Source organism: Pan troglodytes, chromosome 16 (genome assembly GCF_028858775.2).
Source record: "Pan troglodytes isolate AG18354 chromosome 16, NHGRI_mPanTro3-v2.0_pri, whole genome shotgun sequence".
NCBI lineage: Eukaryota > Metazoa > Chordata > Mammalia > Primates > Hominidae > Pan > Pan troglodytes.
The window spans coordinates 69,385,388-69,408,699 of NC_072414.2; the positions used below are offsets into that span (position 1 = coordinate 69,385,388).

General features: G+C 38.6%; 1 protein-coding gene across 1 annotated transcript in view; it reads left to right on the forward strand.

Annotated features, from left to right (window-relative positions):
* HMG20A (high mobility group 20A) overlaps positions 1 to 23,312 on the forward strand; it is a 60,470-nt gene that overhangs the window by 13,735 nt on the left and 23,423 nt on the right. Inside the window, exon 2 of the mRNA XM_510687.8 lies at positions 19,594 to 19,686. Coding sequence (XP_510687.2) covers positions 19,598 to 19,686 — 89 coding nt within the window. The 5' untranslated portion in view covers positions 19,594 to 19,597. The remainder of the gene's footprint in view (positions 1 to 19,593; positions 19,687 to 23,312) is intronic.

The following is a 23,312-nucleotide window of genomic DNA, read 5'->3' on the forward strand; positions in this document are numbered from 1 at the left end:
GGAAAAAACAAATAATCAAATTTTGAAAAGGACAAAATACTTCAATAGGCACTCCACAAAAGAAACTATCCAAAGGCCAATATGCACCCAGCTACTTTATTTACATCAAATAAGTGCATATTAAAGCCACAGTGAGATACTTGGGACCTCTCAGTATCTTGAGGCCTCTCACTACATCCCCACTGAAATGGCTAAAATTAAAAAGATTGAGAATATCAAGTATTGATGATGTGAAGACATTGAAACTCATATGTTTCTGGTAGGTGTGTATATTTTTACAGCCATTTTGGAAAACAATTTGGCCGTATATTCCAAAGGTGATCATACACCCTCTGACCCTCTGACCCAGCTGTTCCTAGGTATACACCCAACAGAAATTTATATGTTCACCAAAAGACACAAATGGACAAGAATGTTCATAGTAGCATCATTCTTAATAGCCCAAATGTCCATCGAAATAGAATGGGTAAACAAATGTTTCTTGTATCTACATGGATGATCACCAAGCATAATATCGAGCAAAAGAAGCCAGATAAGTGCATGTAAGTACAAATAATTACATAGTATATGAATAAAGTTCAGAAACAAGCAGAACAAATCTTAGAAGTCATAGTAATTACTTTTACAGGGATAGTGAATGGGAAGGGGCATAAGGTGGGGGATTTCTGCTTGTTGTAATATTCTGTTTATTCTGATAAGGCTACAGATGATACAGTCTATGAAAAGTTGTCAAGCTGTACACTTAAAATTTGCATAATTTTTTTTTATAGTCTATTTATTTTGGAGACAGTCTTCTCTGTCACCCAGGCTGGAGTGCTGTGGCGCGATCTTGGCTCACTGCAGCCTCCGCCTACTGGGCTCAAGCAGTTCTTCTGCCTCAACCTCCCAAGTTGCTGGGACTACAGACGCGTGTCACCATGCCTGGCTAAATTCTTTTATTGTATTTTTTTTAAGTAGAGATGGGGTTTCACCATGTTGGCCAGGCTGCTCTCAAACACCTGACCTCAAGTGATCTGCCTGCCTCGGCCTCCCAAAATGCTAGGATTACAGGTGTGAGCCACTGCACCCAGCCATTTGTTTTGTACTTTAAGTTTACTTAAACCCTCCACTCCCTCAATGACTTGAAGGACTGTATTATTTTTCTCTACATTCCCTATACACAAACCATGTAGGTGGTATGCTTCTACCCCACCATTCCATCAAAAGGGCTCTACTAGGTTACTAATAACTTCCATGTTGTCGAAAAACTTGGGCATCTTTTACATTCTCATTTAATCTCAGTAACATGTAGGTGCATCTTTTTTTTTTTCTTGAGATAGTCTGACACCACGCATTCCTGGCTCTCTGCCTACCTCTGTTCATGTCCTTTTTGCAATTCCTCCTCTACTCATCTTCTAACTGTTGAGTTCCTCAGAACACAATTCTAACTCCTTTTAACCTATTATCTCTCCTGAGGTTATATCATACATTCATGCTTTAAAATACTATCTACTATACTTGCTGGAAACTCCTAAACTCCTGTCTCCATCTCAGACTTTTGTTCTGTATACAGAGTACAACTTGATATTTTATCTCAAAGGCATCTTAAAATGAACATGTCTAATCTTAATACTTTTTCTACTTCTACATCTCGAGTATTCCTTATCTCCATAAATGACAACTCAGTCTACTAATTTCTTCGTTAAAAATCTTGGGCTCATTCTTGAGACCTCTTACTAATCCCCTTACCCGTTCAACACACACACTTACACACACCCCTATCCAGACCACTGCAAGATTCTATTGATTCTACCTCCTAAATATATCTCAGATCCACTCTCTTTGCTACATCTCCACTGTTGTTATCCTTTTCTAAGCCGCCATCATGCTATGGTGGACTGGTGGACTATTGCAGTAACTACTTCCCTACTGATCTTTATAGATCCATTCTCTTTTTTTTTTTTTTTCCTCCCCCAAGATGGAGAGTCTCACTCTGTTGCCCAGGCTGGAGTGCAGTGGCATGTTCTCGGCTCATTGCATCCTCTGCCTCCCAGGTTCTAGCAATTCTCCTACCTCAGCCTCCCAAGTAGCTGGGGCCATGGGTGTGCACCACCATGCCCAGCTAATTTTTGTATTTTTAGTAGAGACTGGGTCTCACCATGTTGGCCAGGCTTGTCTCAAACTCCCAATCTCAAGTAATCCACCTGCCTCAGCCTCCCAAAGTGCTGGGATTCAGGTGTGAGCCACCACACCTGGCCTCTAGATCCATTCTTACACATCTATTCTTTACACAGAAGTCAGAATGAACCTTTAGAGAGCATAAATGTCACATCATGCCCCTCCTTAAAATTTCTCCTTAAAATTCCTCAGAGGTTTACTCTTATACTTTGGGGAAAACCCAGATTTCTGACATGGCCCCAGATTTGTTCTGGATTTGGTTCCTGTCTACCTGTCTTTGTTGCTTTCCTCTCTGGCTCATTTTTCTCCAGCCACAAGCCGCCTTTCACTTCCTCCAAAGCATCAAGTTCTCTCTCACCTCTGGGTCCTAATAAGCTAATTCCTCAGTATGCAATGTGCCTACTTAACATTTAGCTCTCAGGTTATGTGTTCCTTCTTCAAAGAGGTCCCCTGTCTAAATGAAATCTCCCCTGTTATTCTATAGCTTTCTGTTCTTTTCCTTCAGAGCATTTTAAACAAATTTAGGAGTTTATTTATTGGTATATTTGCTGAACGTCTTTCACCTCCAACTGTAGTTTTTCATGAGGGCAGAGACAATTTGTTCACCATTGTATTGCTGGTATCTTAACCATGTACCTGGTACATATTATTGAAAATATGTAATGAATAAGAAAATAGATCATGCCATCCTAGGTAAACTATAGGTAGGCAAGTACTTCATAGGTGTGTGCTGTGCCCTGAGAGCATGAAGGGGTTGCTTGTTTCCTCTGGTTTTTGATGTTTTTGAAGTTTTTGCTGATTAGTCTTCTCAGTGCTAAGCTAAATTGGCAGTGTGTGCAGATTTTATTTAAGCCCCCACAGAGGAATACACCTACCCACATTTTTTAGATTGAAACTTTTTTTTGTTTTTTGAGACGGAGTTTCACTCTTGTTGCCCAGGCTGGAGTGCGGTGGCGTGATCTCAGCTCACAGCAACCTCTGCCTCCTGGGTTCAAGCGATTCTCCTGCCTCAGCCTCCTGAGTAGCTGGGATTACAGGCATGCGCCACCACACTTGACTAATGTTTGTATTTTTCTAGTAGAGATGGGGTTTTACCATGTTGGCCAGGCTGGTCTTGAACTCCTGACCTCAGATGATCTCCCTGCCTCGGCCTCCCAAAGTGTTGGGATTACATGTGTGAGCCGCCGTGCGCAGCCCTAAGTTGAAACTCTTTAAAAGTAAAGGTAGAGAGTTCTCAGTAGCAGTCTTGACTAAATAACTTTGTCTTCTTTTCTAGAACTACAATTTTGTTCGTTTTTTTGAGACAAGATCTGGCTCTGTGGCCCAAGCTGGAGTGCAGTGGCATGATAACTCACTGCAGCCTTGAACTCCTAGGCAAAAGTGATCCTCCCGCCTCAGCCTCCCAAGTAGCTTGGACTGCAAGCTCATACCACCACACCAAACTAGGTTTTTAGTTTTAATTTTTTTTTTTTTTTAGAGACAGGATCTTGCTATGTTGCCCAGGCTGGTCTCAAACTCCTGGGCTCAAGCAATCCTCCCACCTTGGCCTCCCAAAGAGCTGGGATTACAGGTGTGAGCGACTGGACCCAGCCAAACTACAATTTTAAAAAAATATATAAGGGCCCTACAAAGAAAAGTTAGTCTAATCGCATTTGGTTACTCCTGAGATTTACAATATTGTTTGTAAATATTATTAACTATCTTAGTCACATAAATATGCCATAATGCAACCACAGTAAGTATATGACATGTCTTTTAATCAGAATAATCAGAATAAAGCAAAAAATGACCATATTTCACAATATTAATGTATTCACGTGTTTTATAGGTTATACACATCTATTATGATTTGATATTACAAGATATTCTGCATTTTCTTATATAGCTTGGGTTTGCTTTCTCCATCTTAGATGTAGTTTTTAATTATTGTTTTTGAAGCTGGTTTTAATATAATAAGATGCTTAATTGTACGTTTGGTAGAAAATTATAAGCACAACAATTTGAAACAGCTTTCAGGCTACTAGCATTTCCCAAAATCCATGAAAAAATGCCTGTTTACTACCAATTTTAAACCAGATAAATTTCATTTCAAGAGAAAATGTTTTCAAGTTTCTTTTTTTTTTTTTTGAGACGGAGTCTCCTCTGTCACCCAGGCTGGAGTGCAGTGGCGTGATCTTGGCTCACTGCAAGCTCCGCCTCCCTGGTTCACACCATTCTCCTGCCTCAGCCTCCCGAGTAGCTGGGACTGCAGGCGCCTGTTACCACGCCTGGCTAATTTTTTTGTATTTTTTTAGTAAAGACGGGATATCACCGTGTTAGCCAGGATGGTCTCGATCTCCTTACCTCGTGATCCACCTGCCTCAGCCTCCCAAAGTGCTGGGATTACAGGCGTGAGCCACCACAGCCGGCCGTAGGTTTGGAGTTCATTATAAAGAAAAACTTTACAATTGTCAGAGCTATTGAGAAGTGGGAGTAGATATTCCCAAGAGAGACTTTCAGGTTGGGGGCTGAGCCTTGGTTGTATGATTGGACTCAGTGATCTTTGTGGGACCTTCTAATCTTGGAATTCTCATCTTAACCAATGCTGCTTTTTTTTCTTTTACTTTTTAAAACTGTGGTACATACAGTAAAGTACAAAAATCAATGAATTTTTACATAGATACATATGTGCCTGTGAATATTTTCGTCACTCTAGGAGGCTCTTCAGTCATTACCTTCTCTCTCCCCACGAGAGATAACCACTATTCTGATTTCTGTCACTATACGGTTCTTTTACTTGTTATTGAGCTTCATATAAATATATTCATAGAATATTTATTCTCGTGGGTCTGGCTTCTTGGCTCATCATTATATCTATGAAATTCATCCATGTTGCATGTAGCAGTAGTTCAATCTGTATAGTATTCCACTGATTTCATTGTAGGACTATATCATAACATATCCATGCTACTGTTGATGGACACATGGGTTGGTTCCACTTTGAGGCTATTATTTAAAAAGCTGCTATGAACATTCGCATACATGTCTTCTGTTGGTTATATACACTCATTTCTCTATGATATATTACTAGGAATGGAGTTGCTGATTCATAGGATAGGTGTATTTTAACAGGTATTGCTAAATAGTTTTCCAAAGTGATTGTCCCCATTTAGATTCCCAGTAGCACCGTCAGAGAATTTCAGTTCCTCTCCATCCTTGCTATCACTGTGTATTGTCATTTTTTTTTATTTTAGCCATTCTGGTGGGTATATAATACTGTCTCTTTTTCTATAGCTATTGATCATTTGGATAGTCTCTTTATGAAGTGCTTGCTTTGTATTTAGCCCCTTTTTTTAAAAAAATGGGTCATTTATTTTTAATCTTAGTGATATTTAGGAGTTCTTTGTATATTCTAAATATGAGTCTTTAGGGAATATATGTATTACAAATACAATTTCCCAGTCTGTGGCTTGCCTTTTTACTCCTTTAACATGATCTTCTGATGAACAGACATTCTTAACTATAGTGAACTCCAATTTGTCACTTTTCTCTAATGTGGTTAGTGCTTTGTCCTCTTTAAGAAATCTTTGCCTAGCCTAAGATCATGAAGACATTTAGACCAGCAATTCTTAAATTGTGGTATTAAACTAGATAATAGTGAACTTTTGTTGGTTTACACACACAAAAAGAAGTAAATGGATAGAAATGTACTGTTTTCTCCCATAATTTATTTTGAAACCTTGGGTATTAACTATAAATAAGTAGATAATGATGTTACTTAAATCTGAAATTTATTAACTGAGAAAGTGTCAGTTAGGATAGGCTAGGTTATTGCTATTTATATTGCTGTGGTAATAAACAACCACAAAATCTCAGTGGCTTTCTTTTCTCACTTATGCTATTTGTCCAAAGTGGGTCAACATGGGGCTATGCTATTTGTGGTCACTTAGACAACCAGGCAGATGTAAACTACATTATAATATATACTTCCACAGTCACTGTATTCAGGGGAAGGAAACATGGCAAATTGCTTATAGACTCATATTTTTTGCCCAGAAGAATCATATGTCACTCACTTTCATTGCCCATGAGTTACAGGGTCCTTGTGTCTTCTCTGAGGCAGTGAGGAAGTTTCCTCTTATGTTTCTGAAAGGAGATCAAAATATTTTTGAATAGCCATAGTGACTATCACAGTAAACATTTGTAAGTTACTTAATCCCTCTGTGGATCAGTTTGTTCACTATAAAATAGGAGCTAATGATAATATCTACTTGATAGGGCAGATGTGAGGATTAAGTGGTATCATACACGCATAGCTCTTAAAATAGTGCCTGGTACTTAGTAAGCAATAAATTCTTGCTGCAATTATTGCTATCATTATTGTTATTAGGCTCTTACTATATGATGACACCATACTACCTGCTTTATTTACACAGATTACTTCTTGAGATAACTTCTATATAGTATGTACTATTACTCTTCTCATTTATAGGATAAGAAAACCTTGGTTTGGAGCTTTTGACTAGCTTGCCCAAGTTCCACAGCTAATACGTAAAAGATGAGATTGGAATCTAGGCAGTCTGACTCCAGAGCCCTCAGTATAAACTGAGACTCCCTCCCAGATAGCAAATAAATATGAACAGAATTCAGAAATGCATACCATGCTTAGAGAACTCTGTGTTTGTTTGTGTACATATATGTTTATGGTTGTGATTTTATATTGAATTTTTAATATATTCCTATTTTCTGCTAGTTTGTTAGTGTTTCTAGTTCATATAATTAAATATACTGTTTCTCAGTATTCTATGTAGTCTGACAGCTAAACAAATTTGAAGTTGATTTTGTTCTTCATGAACAGGTGAAAAAACTTGAGCCAGAGTCATTTAGTGATCCCAGAAACCAGTTAGTTGGTAGCATATCCTGAACTCAAAGTCAGATTTCCTGACTTCGATTCAGAGCTCTTCCTACTGCCTCAGGTTGTCTCCTTGTAGTTTATGCTGCACATCATCCTTTATCAAATATTTGAGATGCTTTTTGTCTCCAAATTTTGAGTGAATTTGTTGTAGAAATCACAGTTAAGCTTTTTTTCCCTCATAGCTCACATTACTACATCTTGATTGTAATTTATCAACTTTGTCTTTTAAATATTCTAATGTTACTAAACACCCAGGGCCAAATTAAATATTTGGACAGAGTTTCTAGTAAGAATAAATGCCTCCAGAGAAGCTTCTGTGGAAAAATATTGTAATGATGAGCTTGAGAGTACCAATAGCTTTTCTTTTTCGTGTAAGGCAATTTAGAGTCCAATTTCTGAAGGCACAGAGATGCCAGTGGAATTAGAGATGAATCAAACACATTACATTTTAGGTTTATCTTAAGGTATATTGGCAAGAAGTAAAACAACAACTTACCAAAAGCTTGTTACTTTTCCTGCCAGTGACATAAGAATGTACATATAACAACCTCAGATATATTGTAATTTTCAGAGTTAAACCTCTTAAGGAAATGCTGAGCTCATTTTCCTGGTCTGTTTTCCCATAATTAAATGGTATTCTTGTTTGATAATTTCAGTGTATTTTCATGTAACTTATCTGGAAAGTTAACAGGACATAAATTGGGTTAGAACTTCTCAATATATTGCTATGTAGTGGAGATATTCAATAAGGAAGTCACAACACTTTTTTCCCCTCAGTATCAAAATATGTCAGTTATCTGTCAAGAAAATGAACTGAATCTGTGCTGTGTGTTATTGCACTCATGGGGAAATACTGTTTTGAGGCTACATGATCCTTGTCCTGGCCTCGTGCAATTTAAAACATTAATTTTTGTGTTAAAATAAATACTGCTTTATAAAACTGACTGCAGAATTTAAGGGAATTTTTAATATAAAGCATGAGGTTTATAAATTGTGCCCTTACTCTCCCTGCTAGACATGCTTACTCTTCTCTGCCCTATAGTCCTAATTCTGATGAGAGAGAGAAAGAATATATCATTAGCAACTATCTTTAAGGCATCTTTCAGCAATAAGCTAGAAACTCTTTGTTTGTTTGTTTGTGAGATGGAGTCTTGCTCTGTCACTCAGGCTGGACTTAGAAATCCTTCTAATGGTGTTTTTCTGGAAAGGGGAGTATGGAGAGTCTGGCAAAAAGGGAATTTTAGCTCTACGTGTAGCCATATTTTTTTTACAAAAAAGAAACTAAGTATTGCATGTGAAATTAAAATTTAATTTTAAAACATCTGTGATCCTTGATGGCACTTTTCCTCTTTCTTTAAAGTAACAAAACCATACTGCTGAAGGTTGAGTTTAAAACAAAGATTGGAAAGTAATTATTCATAATTTCACCACCCTGACATAACTACTTTGAACTTTTTTTTTTTTTTTTTTTTTTTTTTGAGACAGAATCTTGCTCTGTAACCCAGGCTGGAGTGCAGTGGTGTGATCCCTCATCACTGCAACCTCCACCTCCCAGGTTTAAGCGATTCTCCTTCCTCAGCCTCCAGAGTAGCTGGGATTATAGGCTCCTGCCACCATACCCGGCTAATTTTTGTATTTTTAGTAGAGACAGGGTTTCACCATGTTGTCCAGGCTGGTTTTGAACTCCTGACTTTAAGTGATCTGCCCACCTCGGCCTCCCAACACTTTGAACATTTTGATGTGTTTCCTTCCAATCTTTGTTCTTATATATCTATTTTTTATGATGATGATGATGATGATGATGATGATGATGATTAGTATTATTATTGTTAGGGTCTCACTCTGTCACCCAGACTGGAGTGCAGTGGCACGATCTCAGCTCACTGCAACATCCACCTCCTGGGTTCAAGCCATTCTCCTGCCTCAGCCTCTAGAGTAGCTGGGATTTCAGGCGCCCACCACCATGCCTGGCTAATTTTTGTATTTTCAGTAGAGACAGGGTTTCACCATGTTGGCCAGGCTCGTCTTGAACTCCTGACCTCAAGTGATCCACCCATCTCTGCTTCCCAATACTTTGAATATTTTGATGTATTTCCTTCCAATCTTTTTTCTTATGTATTTATTATTATTATTATTATTACGACAGGGTCTCACTGTGTCACCTAGGCTGGAGTGCAGTGGCACGATAATGGCTCACTGCAGCCTCAACTTCCTGGGCTCCAGCAATCTTCCCACCTCAGCCCAGCCTCCCTACTAGCTGGGACCACAGGCGCGTGCCCCCATGCCCAGATAATTTTTGTATTTTTGGTAGAGATGGGGTTTCGCCATGTTGCCCCGGCTGGTCTCAAATTCCTAAGATCAAGCAATTCACCTGCCTCAGCCTCCCAAAGTGTTGGGATTACAAGTGTGAGCCAACATGCCCGACCTGTATCTATTCTTTTAATATACTTATAATCCATATACTTTCTCATAAATGTTTCATCGATAACTTTGTAATATAATTTTTAAAATAGCTTTCACATTCTTTTATTGTATGCAGAGCTTGTAAAGAAATATTTGATCCTCACGGTATCCCTTTGAGGTAAATAGAATAAGTTTTAGCCCCATTTTACATATAAGGGTATTGAAGCAGATGCTCATATAATGCCTCTACTTGGTACTGTGGTAGACTTCTGTTCATGACAGAAGTACTTGCTAACACAGGCAAATGAGTGCATTTAATGTTGAAAGAACAAAACAAATCGTTCTGTAGATTCTGATTCCCTGGACTTAGTCCTTCCTTCCTGGGCTAAGTGAACCCTTGAACAGCACTAGGCAATGCTGAAAATACAGATTTTGTCAGATTTTAGTAAGTGCTCTAAACACCAAGAATCTTGAAGTGATATAATGAAAGTTACAGCTAATGTAGTTTTAAACTTGTTTTTTCTTTGTTATTTCACCTTGAAAAAAAGAAACAATCAGTAGCTTTTAAACAAAAAAGATTAAATCTAACCACTTGTTCTGAATTACTATGGTAGGGTGAGAACTGAGGCTCTGTGTATGGAAGTTGAAGTTTTATCATGTTGAGTAGGTTATCAAAGGAGAAATGTTCCTAGGAAACTGATCTTGTAGAGCTTAAATGTGTCAAATTTGAATTCTGTGGCTATGTGTAACTTTCTGAAGTCCTGAGCATTGTTATTAGGTTTCAAAGGCAAAATATAGCAAAATAATTCTGAGTTTTTCAATTTCTTTCTGTTTAAACTGTAAAGCATGTTACAGTTGTGCCTATTCATCTTGTGAAGAAAACTCTAAATTTCATCTTACTGTTCAGAGTAGTAAAGACCACTAACTGCTTCGCCTCCCTGTAACTAAAGTTTTCTGTCTTCAGCTTTTGGCTGAGGAAATTCCTCTGCTATCGAGCATCCTCTGTTTTTCTTTTAGGAAATCTTCCTAGGAAGAAAATTTAATTTGTAAGTCAGTTGATTAAAATGAAAAACACTTTGACGGGATTAGTTTCCATTTATTACACTATAGTTTTTATAAATGTTCTTCAATTTTCCTTCTCAAACATGTCATCCTTTACTTGCAGTTTTCATTGGCTTTTGAGAGGGTAAACGATTTAGGATTTATTGCCTGTAAAAGGAAGAAACATTCTTTCTACCTCCTCTCTTCAGCGTTGTCTCACAGCTGCAGGTTTGAGCTGAAGAGCTGTGTAAAATGTAAGAAAATAGAGGAGCAGTGTTCCTTGAACCAATAAGGACCCTTTCCCTGGAATTGTTAACTATGAATTTTATGTTTGGGTTCAGATACTAGGGACCTTTGTAACTTCTGCTTTCTCATACAGTAGTTCCCCTTTATCCATGGGGGTACATCCCAAGACCCCCAGTAGGATGCCCGATACCATGGATGGTAACAAATCCTATACATATGGTACACATGAATTTCTCCTTCTTCACAATTTCACAGATTTATCTTTACTGTAGATCTTAGCAACCTCAGCATTTGTGATTTTTTTTTTTCCTTTTGTTAAGTCGGGAACTTTTACCTTTTCACTTAAAGAAGCACTTTACAGCTTCTCTTTGGCATATCCAAACTGGCAGCCTCACTTCTCTTCTGCTTTGGGGCCGTTGTGAAGTAAAATAACACCAGCCCTGCGATACTGCGACAGTCGATCCGATAACCTAGAAGGCTGCTAAGTGACTGATGGGCAGGTAGTGTATACAGCATGGATATGCTGGACAAGGGGAAGATTCACATCCTGGGTGGGATGGAGCAGGACAGCATGGGATTTCATCACACTACTCAGAACAGTGTATAACTTAAAACTTATGAATTATTTCTGAAACTTCCCATTTAATATTTTTGGACTGCAGTTGACCATGAGTTAACACACTGGCAAAGCAGAACCACAGATAAGGGGGGACTACCGTCTATGCTGATTGAGTTGCTTTTCGCAGACTCCAGCCTTGAATTATATTGTTTTAGAGCTACCTACCTTAGTATGAATCTGGATTTTCAAACGTGTAAGGACCCAGAGCTGTGTGGTCCTTCTCAGGTGTTTTCTCAGCTGGTGTTTTCTGTTTCCTTCAGCTCTCCAGTGCATCTGTGAATGTATTAGGATAATTAACAATTACCTTAGCTGGTTACCCAACCCATTCAATTCTTCTTTCTCTGTTTTTCTCGTATATTTGAATAAATACCGTTATACACATCAGCCATTACCCTCTTTCCACGTCCCCTACTAGATTATGAACTGTAAAATAATAAGTGTTGTTGGGTTTTTTAAATCTTATTTACCTCTGTATCTTTGATGCCTAACATAGTGACATATGATAAACTGAAAAACATTGTTTTTCAGCTTTAAAAAAAAACTCGTGTCTCCTCTTGATAAATACATAAATTCCCTTTTCTGATATACCCTGCATGTGAATCACCAAGATGTGAGTAAAAAGTATACATATGTGGCCGGGTGCGGTGGCTCACGCCTGTAATCCCAGCACTTTGGGAGGCCGAGGCAGGTGGATCACAAGGTCAGGAGATCGAGACCATCCTGGCTAATACAGTGAAACCCCATCTCTACTAAAAACACAAAAAATTAGCCGGGCATGGTGGTGGGCACCTGTAGTCCCAGCTACTCAGGAGGCTGAGGCAGGAGAATGGCGTGAACCCTGGAGGCAGAGCTTGCAGTGAGCCAAGATCACGCCACTGCACTCCAGCCTGGGTGACGGAGCGAGACTCCGTCTCAAAAAAAAAAAAAAAAAAGAGTATACATATGTGTCTTTACCAAACAAGAACATTAACTTTTTGTGCTTTGTGTACTTAAAACAAGCTTGGTTTTGTTTTTTGTTTTTTTCCTCCAAATAGAAAATTGACTGTCACTGAAAACACCTTTTCATATATCACAGGCCTTCTAGAGGGAGTAAGGCTTTACCAGCATTCCCCATCCCAGCTTATATGGACCCACCTTTTTACCGTTTCATAGTACACCCATGTCCCAGGAAATTGGGGAAGTACTCTACACTAAGGAAATAATTCCAGGTTTTATTGGATTACTTTAACTCTTAGTTCAGGCACTGGTCCAGAAGTTGTCTTACTTGGATTTTGGCCATTCTAATAGGTTTGTAGTGGTAGATCATTATTGTTTTAATTTGCAGTTATAGTTGGCCCTGTGTATCCTTGGGTTCTGCATCCACAAATTCAGTCAGTTTGGGGTGGAAAATACAGTATTCGAGAGACACAGAACCTATGGATACAGGGCCGACTTTTTGTAATCTTGGGTTCTGCAGGGCCAGTTGTGGGCATCTACAAATTTTGAGCTTGCAGTGTACTGGAACAGACAAAAAACAAGATAAAATAAGTAAAATGAAAAAAGATACATAGTTTGAAGTACCAAGAAAAAACAGAGCAGGGAAAGAGGTTAGGAACAGTTCAAGGAAAGGGGGTGTCTGCAATTTTATATACAGAGGCCATGAAAGGCTTCACTGAGCAAAATTGATGTTAAAGATTCAATACTTAGACATGAATATCTAACGTGAATGGAAAGTTGAAAATTCCAATACAGAATATACATCAATCGGCCATGTTCACTAAAGTAGACATGAACACTGACTCTATTGTTTGAAGATAGTCTCACTCCTTACAAATAATAAAGGAGAATGCATATTTGAGGAAACATTTAGAGAATATATTGAGTGTCCCCCAGTTTCAGAGTTAATCCATTTAAAAGACACATAATCTGCAAAAGTGCCTTGCTTGAGCAATAAATAAATACTAATTGAATGAGGAGCCTCCTTCAGTTGAGGGGTAAGGTGTGGCTTTAGGCAAAGTCTGGCCACAATATTATCATGAAGCTGTGAAATACATAATTGTATTTGCTCATCAAATGCATATTTAACAAATGCCCATGATATGCTCAAAACCAGGCTGGGGGAAATTTAAAGGTAAACAAGGCACTGTTTATAACCTAACAAAACATATAACTAAGGGTTAGAAAAGACAAGTGTAGTACAATGAGTCAAGTATTATGATGGGTGTTTAGTACAGAATGCTCTGGTAGTACATAAAAGGGGTATCTGATACATTCTTGATTGATCCAAGAACACATGCTGAAAGAAGACACATCTGAGATGAGATGTGAAGGATAAGAAAGTATAATTGGCCAAACAAGAGAGACTGGGGTACTAGGAAGTATTCCAACCAAAGACAACAAATGGCAGTTGCAGAGATGTAGAGGTCAGAGAATATGGTGCATTTTCTCAGAATGAATCAAAGACATAAATGTTAAGAGCTAAAATTATAAAGCTCTTAGAAGAACACATAAGGGTAAATCTTCACAACTTTGATTAGGCGGTAGTTTCTTAAATATGACACCTAAAGCACGAGCAACCAAAGAAAAAAAATAGATAATTTGTACTTTAAAGTTAAAAACGTTTGTATTTCAAAGACCACTATCAAAGTGAAAAGACAACCCAGAGAATGGGAGAAAAACATTTGAAAATAGTATATCTGATAAGTGTCTAGTATCTACAATATAAAAAGAACTCTCGCAATTTTGCAATAACAATACAGTTTTAACCCAGTTTTAAAAATGAGCAAAGGAGGCTGAGTGTGGTGGCTCACGCCTGTAATCTCGACACTTTGGGAGACTGAGGTGGGTGGATCTCTTGAGGCCAGGAGTTTGAGACCAGCATGGCCAACATGGCGAAACCCTGTCTCTACTAAAAATACAAAAATTAGCTGGGCATGGTGGTGCATACCTGTAATCCCAGCTACTACTTGGGAGGCTGAAGCACAAGAATCGCTTGAACCCAGGAGGTAGAGGTTGCAGTGAGCCAAGATCACACCAGTGCACTCCAGCATGGACAACAGAATGAGACTCTTATCTAAAAAAATAATAATAATAATACAAAACACAATTTGAAATAGGATTTGAATAGACAGTTCTCCAAAACAGATAAACAAATGCACAATATGCATAAGAAAAAATGCTTAACATCATTACTCATTAGGAAAATATGAACCGAAATCACAATGAGATACCACTTCACATCTACTAGGATGGCTCTAATAAAAAAGACAATACCAAATGTGCTGAGGATATGGAGAAATTGGAACCCTAATACATTACTGGTATGAATGTAAAATGGTAGAGGTGCTTTGAAAAACAGTTTGATTTTCTCAAAATATTAAACATGGTGGTACCAGATGTTCCAGCAGCTCCACTCCTAGGTATATGCCCAAGAGAACTGAAAACATGTCCACACAAAAATTTATACACAAATGTTCATAAGCAGCAGCATTCATAATAACCAAAAAGTAGAAACAACCCAAGTCTATCAACTGATATGTGGATCAACAAAATGTGCAATAGCCATCCAGTATTAAATTATTCAGCCATAAAGCAGAATGAAATTCTGATACACGCTACAATGTGAACCTTGAAAACTTTATGCTAAGTGAGAGTAGCCAGACACAAAAGGCCACATATTGTATGATTCTATTTATATGAAATATCAGAATAGGTACATTTATAAAGACAGAAAGTAGGCAGGCATGATGGCTCACGCCTATTATCCCAACAGTTCGGGAGGCTGAGGCAGGAGGATTGCTTGAGGCCAGGAATTCAAGACAGCCTGGGCAACATAGCGAAACCCTATCTCTACAAAAAAAAAAAAAAAATTAAAAATTAGCCAGGCGTGGTCCTAGCTACTCAGGAGGCTGAGGCAGAGAGATCACTTGAGACAAGCAGTTTGAGGCATCAGTGAGCTATGATTATGCCACTGCACTCCAGCCTGGGTGACGGAGCAGGACCCTGTCTCTTAAAAAAAAAAAAAAACAAAGTAGATTAGTGGTTGCCCAGGCCTAGGAGGACTAGCAGGAAGGGAGAATGGGGATTGTTTGAATGGGGATTGTTTGCTAAAGGATATTGTGTTTCTTTTTGGGGTGATGAAAATGTTCTAAAATTGGTTAGGGTGTTGGTTGCACAACCTTGTAAATATATTAAAAACCACTGAGTTGTATGTAGTAAAGGGGTGAACTTTATGGTATATCAATTATATCTTCCAAAAAAAGCAATTTAGTATGCTTTTTGTCGTGAGTTGGGGTTGAGGAATGTGAAAAGATAATGCTGACTGAGTTGGAGGATTTGGGTGAGTTTGGTTGAAAAACTTTGACAGAGATAACATGGCAGTTGGGAAATATCCTAAGAGCATACAAAGTGATTACTAAGAGCATAGAGGGCCCAGTTGTGATTGGATACCGTACATTTATAGTAATACTCTTTATTTTGTCATTTTTTTCCTCCACCATCTTGAGCCAAAACTCAGCGTTGATCTACTTCTAGTGTATAGAAAGATGTAGTGCAAGGGAATTGAGTGTTGGCAAAAGAACATTTGCAATGTAGCCATCGAATCTAAGCAGGACAGAGAAGGGAAAATCAAGGGCCAATGAATAGAGGTTTGTATGGTTCAAGGTGAGTTGTAATAGGAGAATTAAGAGAGCTGAAATGATAGGAGATGGTGGCAAGAGATTTTTGGGTATGAGGTTGATATAACCAAGGAACCTGATGTTTTAAAGGAACCAAGGGTTTTGCATAAAGGCTGTAGTATGGAAAATGAGATTGAGATGGGCAGAATCCCACCTCTCAATTATGAAGTGTATGGTTGGAGAGGGAGTGGTGCAGAAAGAATATGCTGCATCTCTATGAAAAGACTTAGGGAAGTGGGGTTAGCATGTGTAAAGTAAGAAAAGGGCACTTGAAAAGAGCCAACCCCAGAAACCAGAAGTACAAATATGCTTCCAGCACTGTCCAACACATTTGGAATAACATAGTCACATTGGTGTGATCATCCCTATTATTGGGAAAGATTACTAGAGCAATCTTAGTTGAGGAACATTTCTTAAGTTCCACCTAATTTCCTTTGTTCTGGCCATATATTGACCATAGCAATGTTCTGATTATGATCTGGCCTACTAGATGACTACAGAGAGAAAATGTGTTCACTAGTCATTACATATCTAGTACGCTTAATATAATTCTCATTACAATCTTTATAATCATCATTAAAATATTTTAAATTGGCACTCTTTTATATGTCAGGTTTTTTTCAGTGAGTGGTTAGTGTTAGAGGGAATTTTGGGATTTCCAAAGCTCAGGTCCAGACCCTGGTTCAAAGTGTTCTAAGTGGCAAAGTAATACCATTTTTGTGAGGCTTCCTGGTAGAAGCCTTCACTGGATAAGTCCCCTCTACTAGGAAACATCTGCATGATAGACCTGTTTATATAAAGTGCAGTGAAGAGCCAAACTTGTATATTGCTTTGCCTTTGAACAAATTTCTCCTTTCCTCATTTAGAGCAGCATTCATTACATTTCTTAAGTGCTTTGCATAAAATTTCAAAGTTCAGTGTGACCTCTGTACTGGGACATCATCAGGCACAGATGCTACATGTGAAGGGCTTTTGGCAATCAGTGGCTTGGTAGCCGTGATTCCTTTTGAATCACTCCCTCATGGACCATATGAAATGCATTCTCCCAGGATCCCAGACATATTCTTGGGAATCATTGTATTTTCCGACTTACTGGACTAGTTTAGAGGCCTTTGGGTTTCACTGCACTTTTCTTCATTTCCTTTTGTTGATCTTGGCCCCTTAACCTTCCACCCACTTTATTACTCATTTCTTAGGGACCTGACTACTCAGTAACACTGAGAAAATATATCTGAAACCATATGGGTTTGAATACAACAAACTTAAGAGAGGGAAAATAAAAAAGGAAAAAATGTGTGTTCTCTGAACTTCCTTTGTTTATATGATCTGTTTATATGTTGTTAAGGTTATGTTATCCAGCTGCCTCCCCACGTTTCAGAAATGACTAAAGATATCTGGAAAACACTCTAACAGGGTCATGTTGGCATAGTGGATGAAAAGACACTTCATTTGTCCCTCACCAGATAATATATCTTCTTTTGAGGCATGGGAGCAATGCCAGGAGCTTTAAATGCGGAATCTCAAGGTTCTTGAAAGGCCATTGACTTCTAGGGATACTTTTAGAAAGAAGCCAGTCAATCCCAGGCGTAGTGGCTCACACCTGTAATCCTAACACTTTGGGAGGCCGAAGTGGGTGGATCACTTGAGGCTAGGCGTTCAAGACCAACCTGGCCAACATGGTGATACCCCGTCTGTACTAAAAATACAAAAATTAGCTGGTGTGGTGGCACGTACCTGTAATCCCAGCAACTTGGGAGGCTGAAGCGCAAGAATCACCTGAACCTGGGAGGCGTGGGCAACAGAGCGAGACTGTCAAAAAAAAAAAAAAAGAAGCCAGTCAAGTGAGTTCCTTAAGGTATATACCTGGCCATTTGAATGTTTGCTCACTATGGTTAGTCTGTATGGTATCTAACAGATATTAGTTTTCTTTTGGTAAAATGAACATTGACATTGGTGTGAGGTGATGTTAGCAGCCCAGGCTTTAATCTGGCCTTTGTATTGTATAATGTGAATTAAAACTTAAGTACACTTGAGTCAGGGTTATTCAGTAAAACATGTGGAATGGAATTTTGTGGTATTTATTAGAGCTATTCCACTTGTAAACACCTTATCTTGAAGGAACTGAAAAGAGGTGGCAAGCATTCCTGCAGTAGAATAAAGTGCTTATGCTGGTTGAGTGAGAAGTTCCTCTCTACCTTCCATGCTCTACCTACTGTAATGGGTAATATTTGTACAGAGATGTATTTTTCCCATCAAGCTGTTTATGGAACTTGGCCTGCTAAATAATAAACTTAGAAGTGAGAATAAGTAAGAATAAGGAATAAAACATCAGTGTTATCTTTTGGAAATAAATCACCCCATTGAACATGGAGAATGTGGTCCTTGTGTCATCGGCATTTTCTTCATATTTCCACCTCAGTGGAGTGATCCTGGCTCTGCTTTGCTGCTGTGCTTTCCTTTTAATTGCTGTTTCACCAGGTCTCCTTAGCAGCAGCAGCGCCTGAAATAACTCCTGAGGAAGCTCCTAAGTGAATTCTCATAATTTGCTTCTCAATTCTCCCAGTTGATTGAGGCACTCTTTCTTGAGTGCTTTGCAGTTCTATGTAAGTGGCTGATGTTTGGGGTCACTGCTGAATGTTTTGTTTGAATATCCCTTTCATGATGAAGGGAAGACTGCTGCTTTTAACTACATGGGGTGATGCCCTTTGTGGTAAGCCTTGAAAGGCAAAAATCGTTTTTCATAGTGATATGCCGAATGAAATTATTCTCTTTGTCACTTTGTCCTTTTATCCTTTCAGTCTGATAACCTCAGTTCTTGTGATTTGTTTGTTTTCTTCAATTAAGCTTAGTTGTTTCCTGTACCCAGGTGCATGCTATTTCTGCTGTTGGTTATGATGGTGTGTGGAGCATATTTCTGACCTGGAAGTGTGGTTTCTTTGACTGAGAGCCACATCAGCATGCCTTCCATCCTCTACTTCCTTTGCATTATTTCCTTTTGGAGGGCTCAGTTTGCCATCATTTAATCTATAGATGATTCATCTGGGACTGAGAACTGGTAATGCTGTAATAACAATATCTTTCTTTATATAATACTCAATGCACTTACTACCTTAGATTTTCTCTGTTTATGGAGCACTTTCATTTTAATCTCTCACAATAACCCTTTGGGTTAAGTCAGCAATTTTGTCTTAGTCTAAGATGGTGAAATTGTAGCTCAAAGAGCTTAAATAGCTTGCTCAGAGTGGCAGTGCTTCTGAGTTACCCTGCTTAACAATTTCTACAGGAAATGAATACTTTTGAAGATACTCTGGATAAATAAAAAGGAATTTTCCAAACCACATCCCATTTGTTAAAACCTAACTTGTTTTCAGTCTGGTCAGTTGATAAGACCAAGGTTAAAAGGCCCATTTACCATACAGTTTAAATTGATGTGTCCAAGTCAAGAAAATAAATATTTAGGTCAGTTTTTATTCTGTTGCTTATATGATAAAGTTCAAGAAGGCTGGCTCTTAAATTAGTGGAACTTGAAATGGAAGTAATTAAGCCATTAATTTTTTTTTATTCTCTTTTCCTTTCAGAGAGATGGAAAACTTGATGACTAGCTCCACCCTACCGCCCCTTTTTGCAGATGAAGATGGTTCCAAGGAGAGTAATGATCTGGCTACCACTGGGTAAGCAGCTGCTTTAGGACACTGGACTTCTCCACAGGCCTCAAAACAAAACTTCTAGCAAAGTAAGAGGTCCTAAAGAGGCAGTTTTATATCATAAGAATAGACGGTGCACTTGTTTCACTTTGCAAAGAGAGTGACAGCCATCATAAACCACTTTGTAATCTGCATTCAATTATCTTTTGCAGTGCTCTGGTTTTTGTGAACTGGTACAACAATATGTGGAATCTAGCAAACACTGGTGACTCCAGTTAAGAAAATTATATAGTCACCATTAAGGAAATACCTGCCACAGAGCTAGCTCTAAAAAACAAATGCATTTTTTCTGTTCAAATTACCACAGATATTAAAATAGTTTTTTCCCAAAGATCAGATTTTTTAATGTGGTTCTTTATTCAGGATGCTTAGTAAATTTAGCTGACTTCTGTTCCTTTCCCCATCCCACCCCCTTCTCCTTTCTGTGGGATCTTTTGACAAATATTTAAAGAGATATAGAAAAGGGTTAATAACAGTAGTCCACCTCTTCCCTTGAAAATCTCTGTTCCACTTGAATTTTTATCTTTTCTAGATGTTTAGAAGTTATTTGGCAAAGAGAAAGTGTGTTCACTAATAGACTGAAGTGCTAGCTAATCCCTAAGATGAATTATTTTAATATTCTTTAGAGCTCTTTAAAAAATAGGCTATACTTTGTAATTCTGTTTCCTTCCCTCACATTTATGTCTCACCTCGTTGATATCCGCCTTTGACCTCACTACTCAGATGAAAGTGTTCTCCAAGACTTTTCTAAAGACTGCTTAGTTGCTATATTTATTCAGTAAAAACTTTCTGAGTATCTGCTATGTGTCATTGTTCCAGGCATTAGATAGAAAGCATTGATCAAAATAGATAAAAATCATAGGCCTTTTAAAGTTCAAATTCTACTTGTTGAGTCAGACAATAAACAGGATAAATAAGTAAAACATATACTATGTTGATAAGAATTATAGTTTAAAAAAAGAAAAAAGTGGAGAAAAGGGATAGGAAGGGCTTGGGGATGCAGTTTTAGACAGGATGGGCCAGAAAGTGTTTAATGAGAAAGTGACTTGAATAAAGACCTGAAGGAAATAAGGCAACTGGCATGCAGTTTTCTGGGGAAGATTATCCTAGACAGAGGGAGCAGTAGGTGCAAAAGCCCTGAGGCAGGAGAGTTTCCATCTTATCGAAATAGCCAGGAGGCCAGTGTGACTAGAGCAGCACATAGCAGCAGGAGAGGCAGTAGAGGACTACATCAGTCCTCTTCAAACATATGAATTGCCAAGAGAGCTGATGAAAATGCAGATTCTGATTTAGAAAATCTTAGGACCAGAGATTCTACATTTCTAACAAGCTCCCAGAGAATGCCAGTTCTGCTGGTATGAGGCCCATACTTTGGGTAAGAAGAGACTAGATCATAGGGATCAAAATATTTAGAGATCAAAATAAACCCTTTAACTTTTACTCTGAAGTGGAATAACATTGGAGGGTTTCACGCAGAATTATATGATCTGACTTACGGTTTTATAAGATCCCTCTGACTGTTGTATTGAGAATAGAGTGAAGGGAGCAGGGGCTGGAACAAGGAGACCAGTTAGGGAGGCTCTTAAAATAATTCGAGAGACAGATGATAGCCTGAAGAACCATCATCTGGTGACTTTCACAAGAGTGTTTTTGGTGGAATAGTGGGGGTAAAAACCTCATTGGAGTGTGTTTCAAAGATAATGGGAATGAGGGGTAGTGAGAAGTATAGAATTCTAGATATATTTTGAAGGTATACCAAACAGAATTTGCCTGAAAGAAAGGATGAGCGCAATGTAAGAAGGGAGAAAAAAAGCAGTCAAAGGCAACTCAAAAGTTTTGGCCAAAGCAACTGGAGGGATGGAGTTGCCATTAGCTTAGATAGGGAAAACTGAACAAGTGTGGGAGGGAATTGTAGGAGCTCAGTTTTGGAAATTTTACATTAAAGATGCTTATTAGATATCTAAGTGGAGATGTCAAATAGGCACTTTGATATCAGGTTCTGCTATTAGGGGAAGTTTAGGCGAGACAGAGAAAGTTGGGACTTATCAGCATATAACATTCAAAGCCATGAGACTGAATGAGATCACCAAAGAAATGAGCACTCTGTAGATGGAAGAAAGAAGAGCTCTAAAGCCTGACCTCTGGGATACTCCATTATTTAAAAGTCAGACAGAGGCCGGGTGCAGTGGCTCACAACCTGTAATCCCAGCACTTTGGTAGACTGAGGTGGGTGGATCACTTGAGGTCAGGAGTTCGAGACCAGCCTGGCCAACATGGTGAAACCCTGTCTCTACTAAAAATACAAAAATCAGTCAGGTGTGGTGGCACGTGCCTGTAATCTCAACTACTCGGGAGGTTGAGGCAGGAAAATTGCTTGAACCCAGGTGGCGGAAGTTGCAGTGAGCTGTGATCGTGCCACTGCACTCCAGCCTGGGTGACAGAGCAAGCTCCATCTCAAAAAAAGAAAAAGAAAAAAAAGTCAGAAAGAATAGGAAGAATCAACAGAGTCTAAAGTGAGTTGCTAGAAAGGTCGCAGAAAAGCCAGAAGAGTGAAGGGTCCTAGAACCCAAGTGAAAAAAAAAAAAGAATTTCAAGGGAAGGGAAAAGATCAACTGTGTCAGATGCTTCTGGTACATCAGGTAAGATGGGGGCTGAGAAATGACACTGGATTTAGCATGGGTGTCATTGGTGGCTTTGACAAGAGTTATAAGCACATATCTCCTCTGAAGTGGACTTAAGGGAGGAGAAGTCAATAAGTATAAACAAGTTATTTCCAGGGGTTGTGCTATAAAGGAAAGGAGAAAAATTGGGACCTTAACTGGAAGTGGGATGGAGTTTTTTTTTCTTTTCATTTTGTTTTGTGTTAAGAGAATTAATATCATACGTATATGCTGATTGGACTGATCCTGTAGAGAGAAAAGAATTGGTATTGCCAGAAAGGACAGAATTGCTGAAAATCTGCCCCTGAGTAGGCAAGAGGGTGTGAAATCAAGGGTGCAAATAGAAGGGTTGTTGGCTTTAGCTAGGAACATGGATAATTTATTCATGGTAACAAAAGATCCCCCTTTTTTCCAGTCTTCATCCAACTTGTCATCAAGAAGGCATGTGATGCCTTTGGCCATTCCTGTCCACTTAAGTCAGGGATTCATGGGATTGTGAATTCCCATGTGAATTCCCAAGTGATTCCTGTCCACTGAAGTCAGGGATTCATAGGATTGCTACTCTTTCCCAAACCTAGTTCTCATATTTTACCAAAATAAGAATTTACAAGAATTAGTAACTTAAAAATTGATGGCACAGTTGAAATGAAAATGACAGTGAAAGAACAAGTTGCCTAACACATCTAAAATGATTGAAATATTTGGAAAACAGCACTGCAGAGATCAAACTGGATCTCGATGGTACCTCTTTTCAGAGAAAATGATTGGCATTGATTTCATAGCTTCTTTTACTTACTCTTTTTTAAAGGACCTCAAAAATGTAGGAACCTCCTGCTAAAATCATCTATTATGTTTCCTAGAAAGGGTCAGAAAAGTTTAATTTCTTTCAGTCCCAGGACAGTCTGCTTCCTGTTTTCATCCATTTCTCGGTCC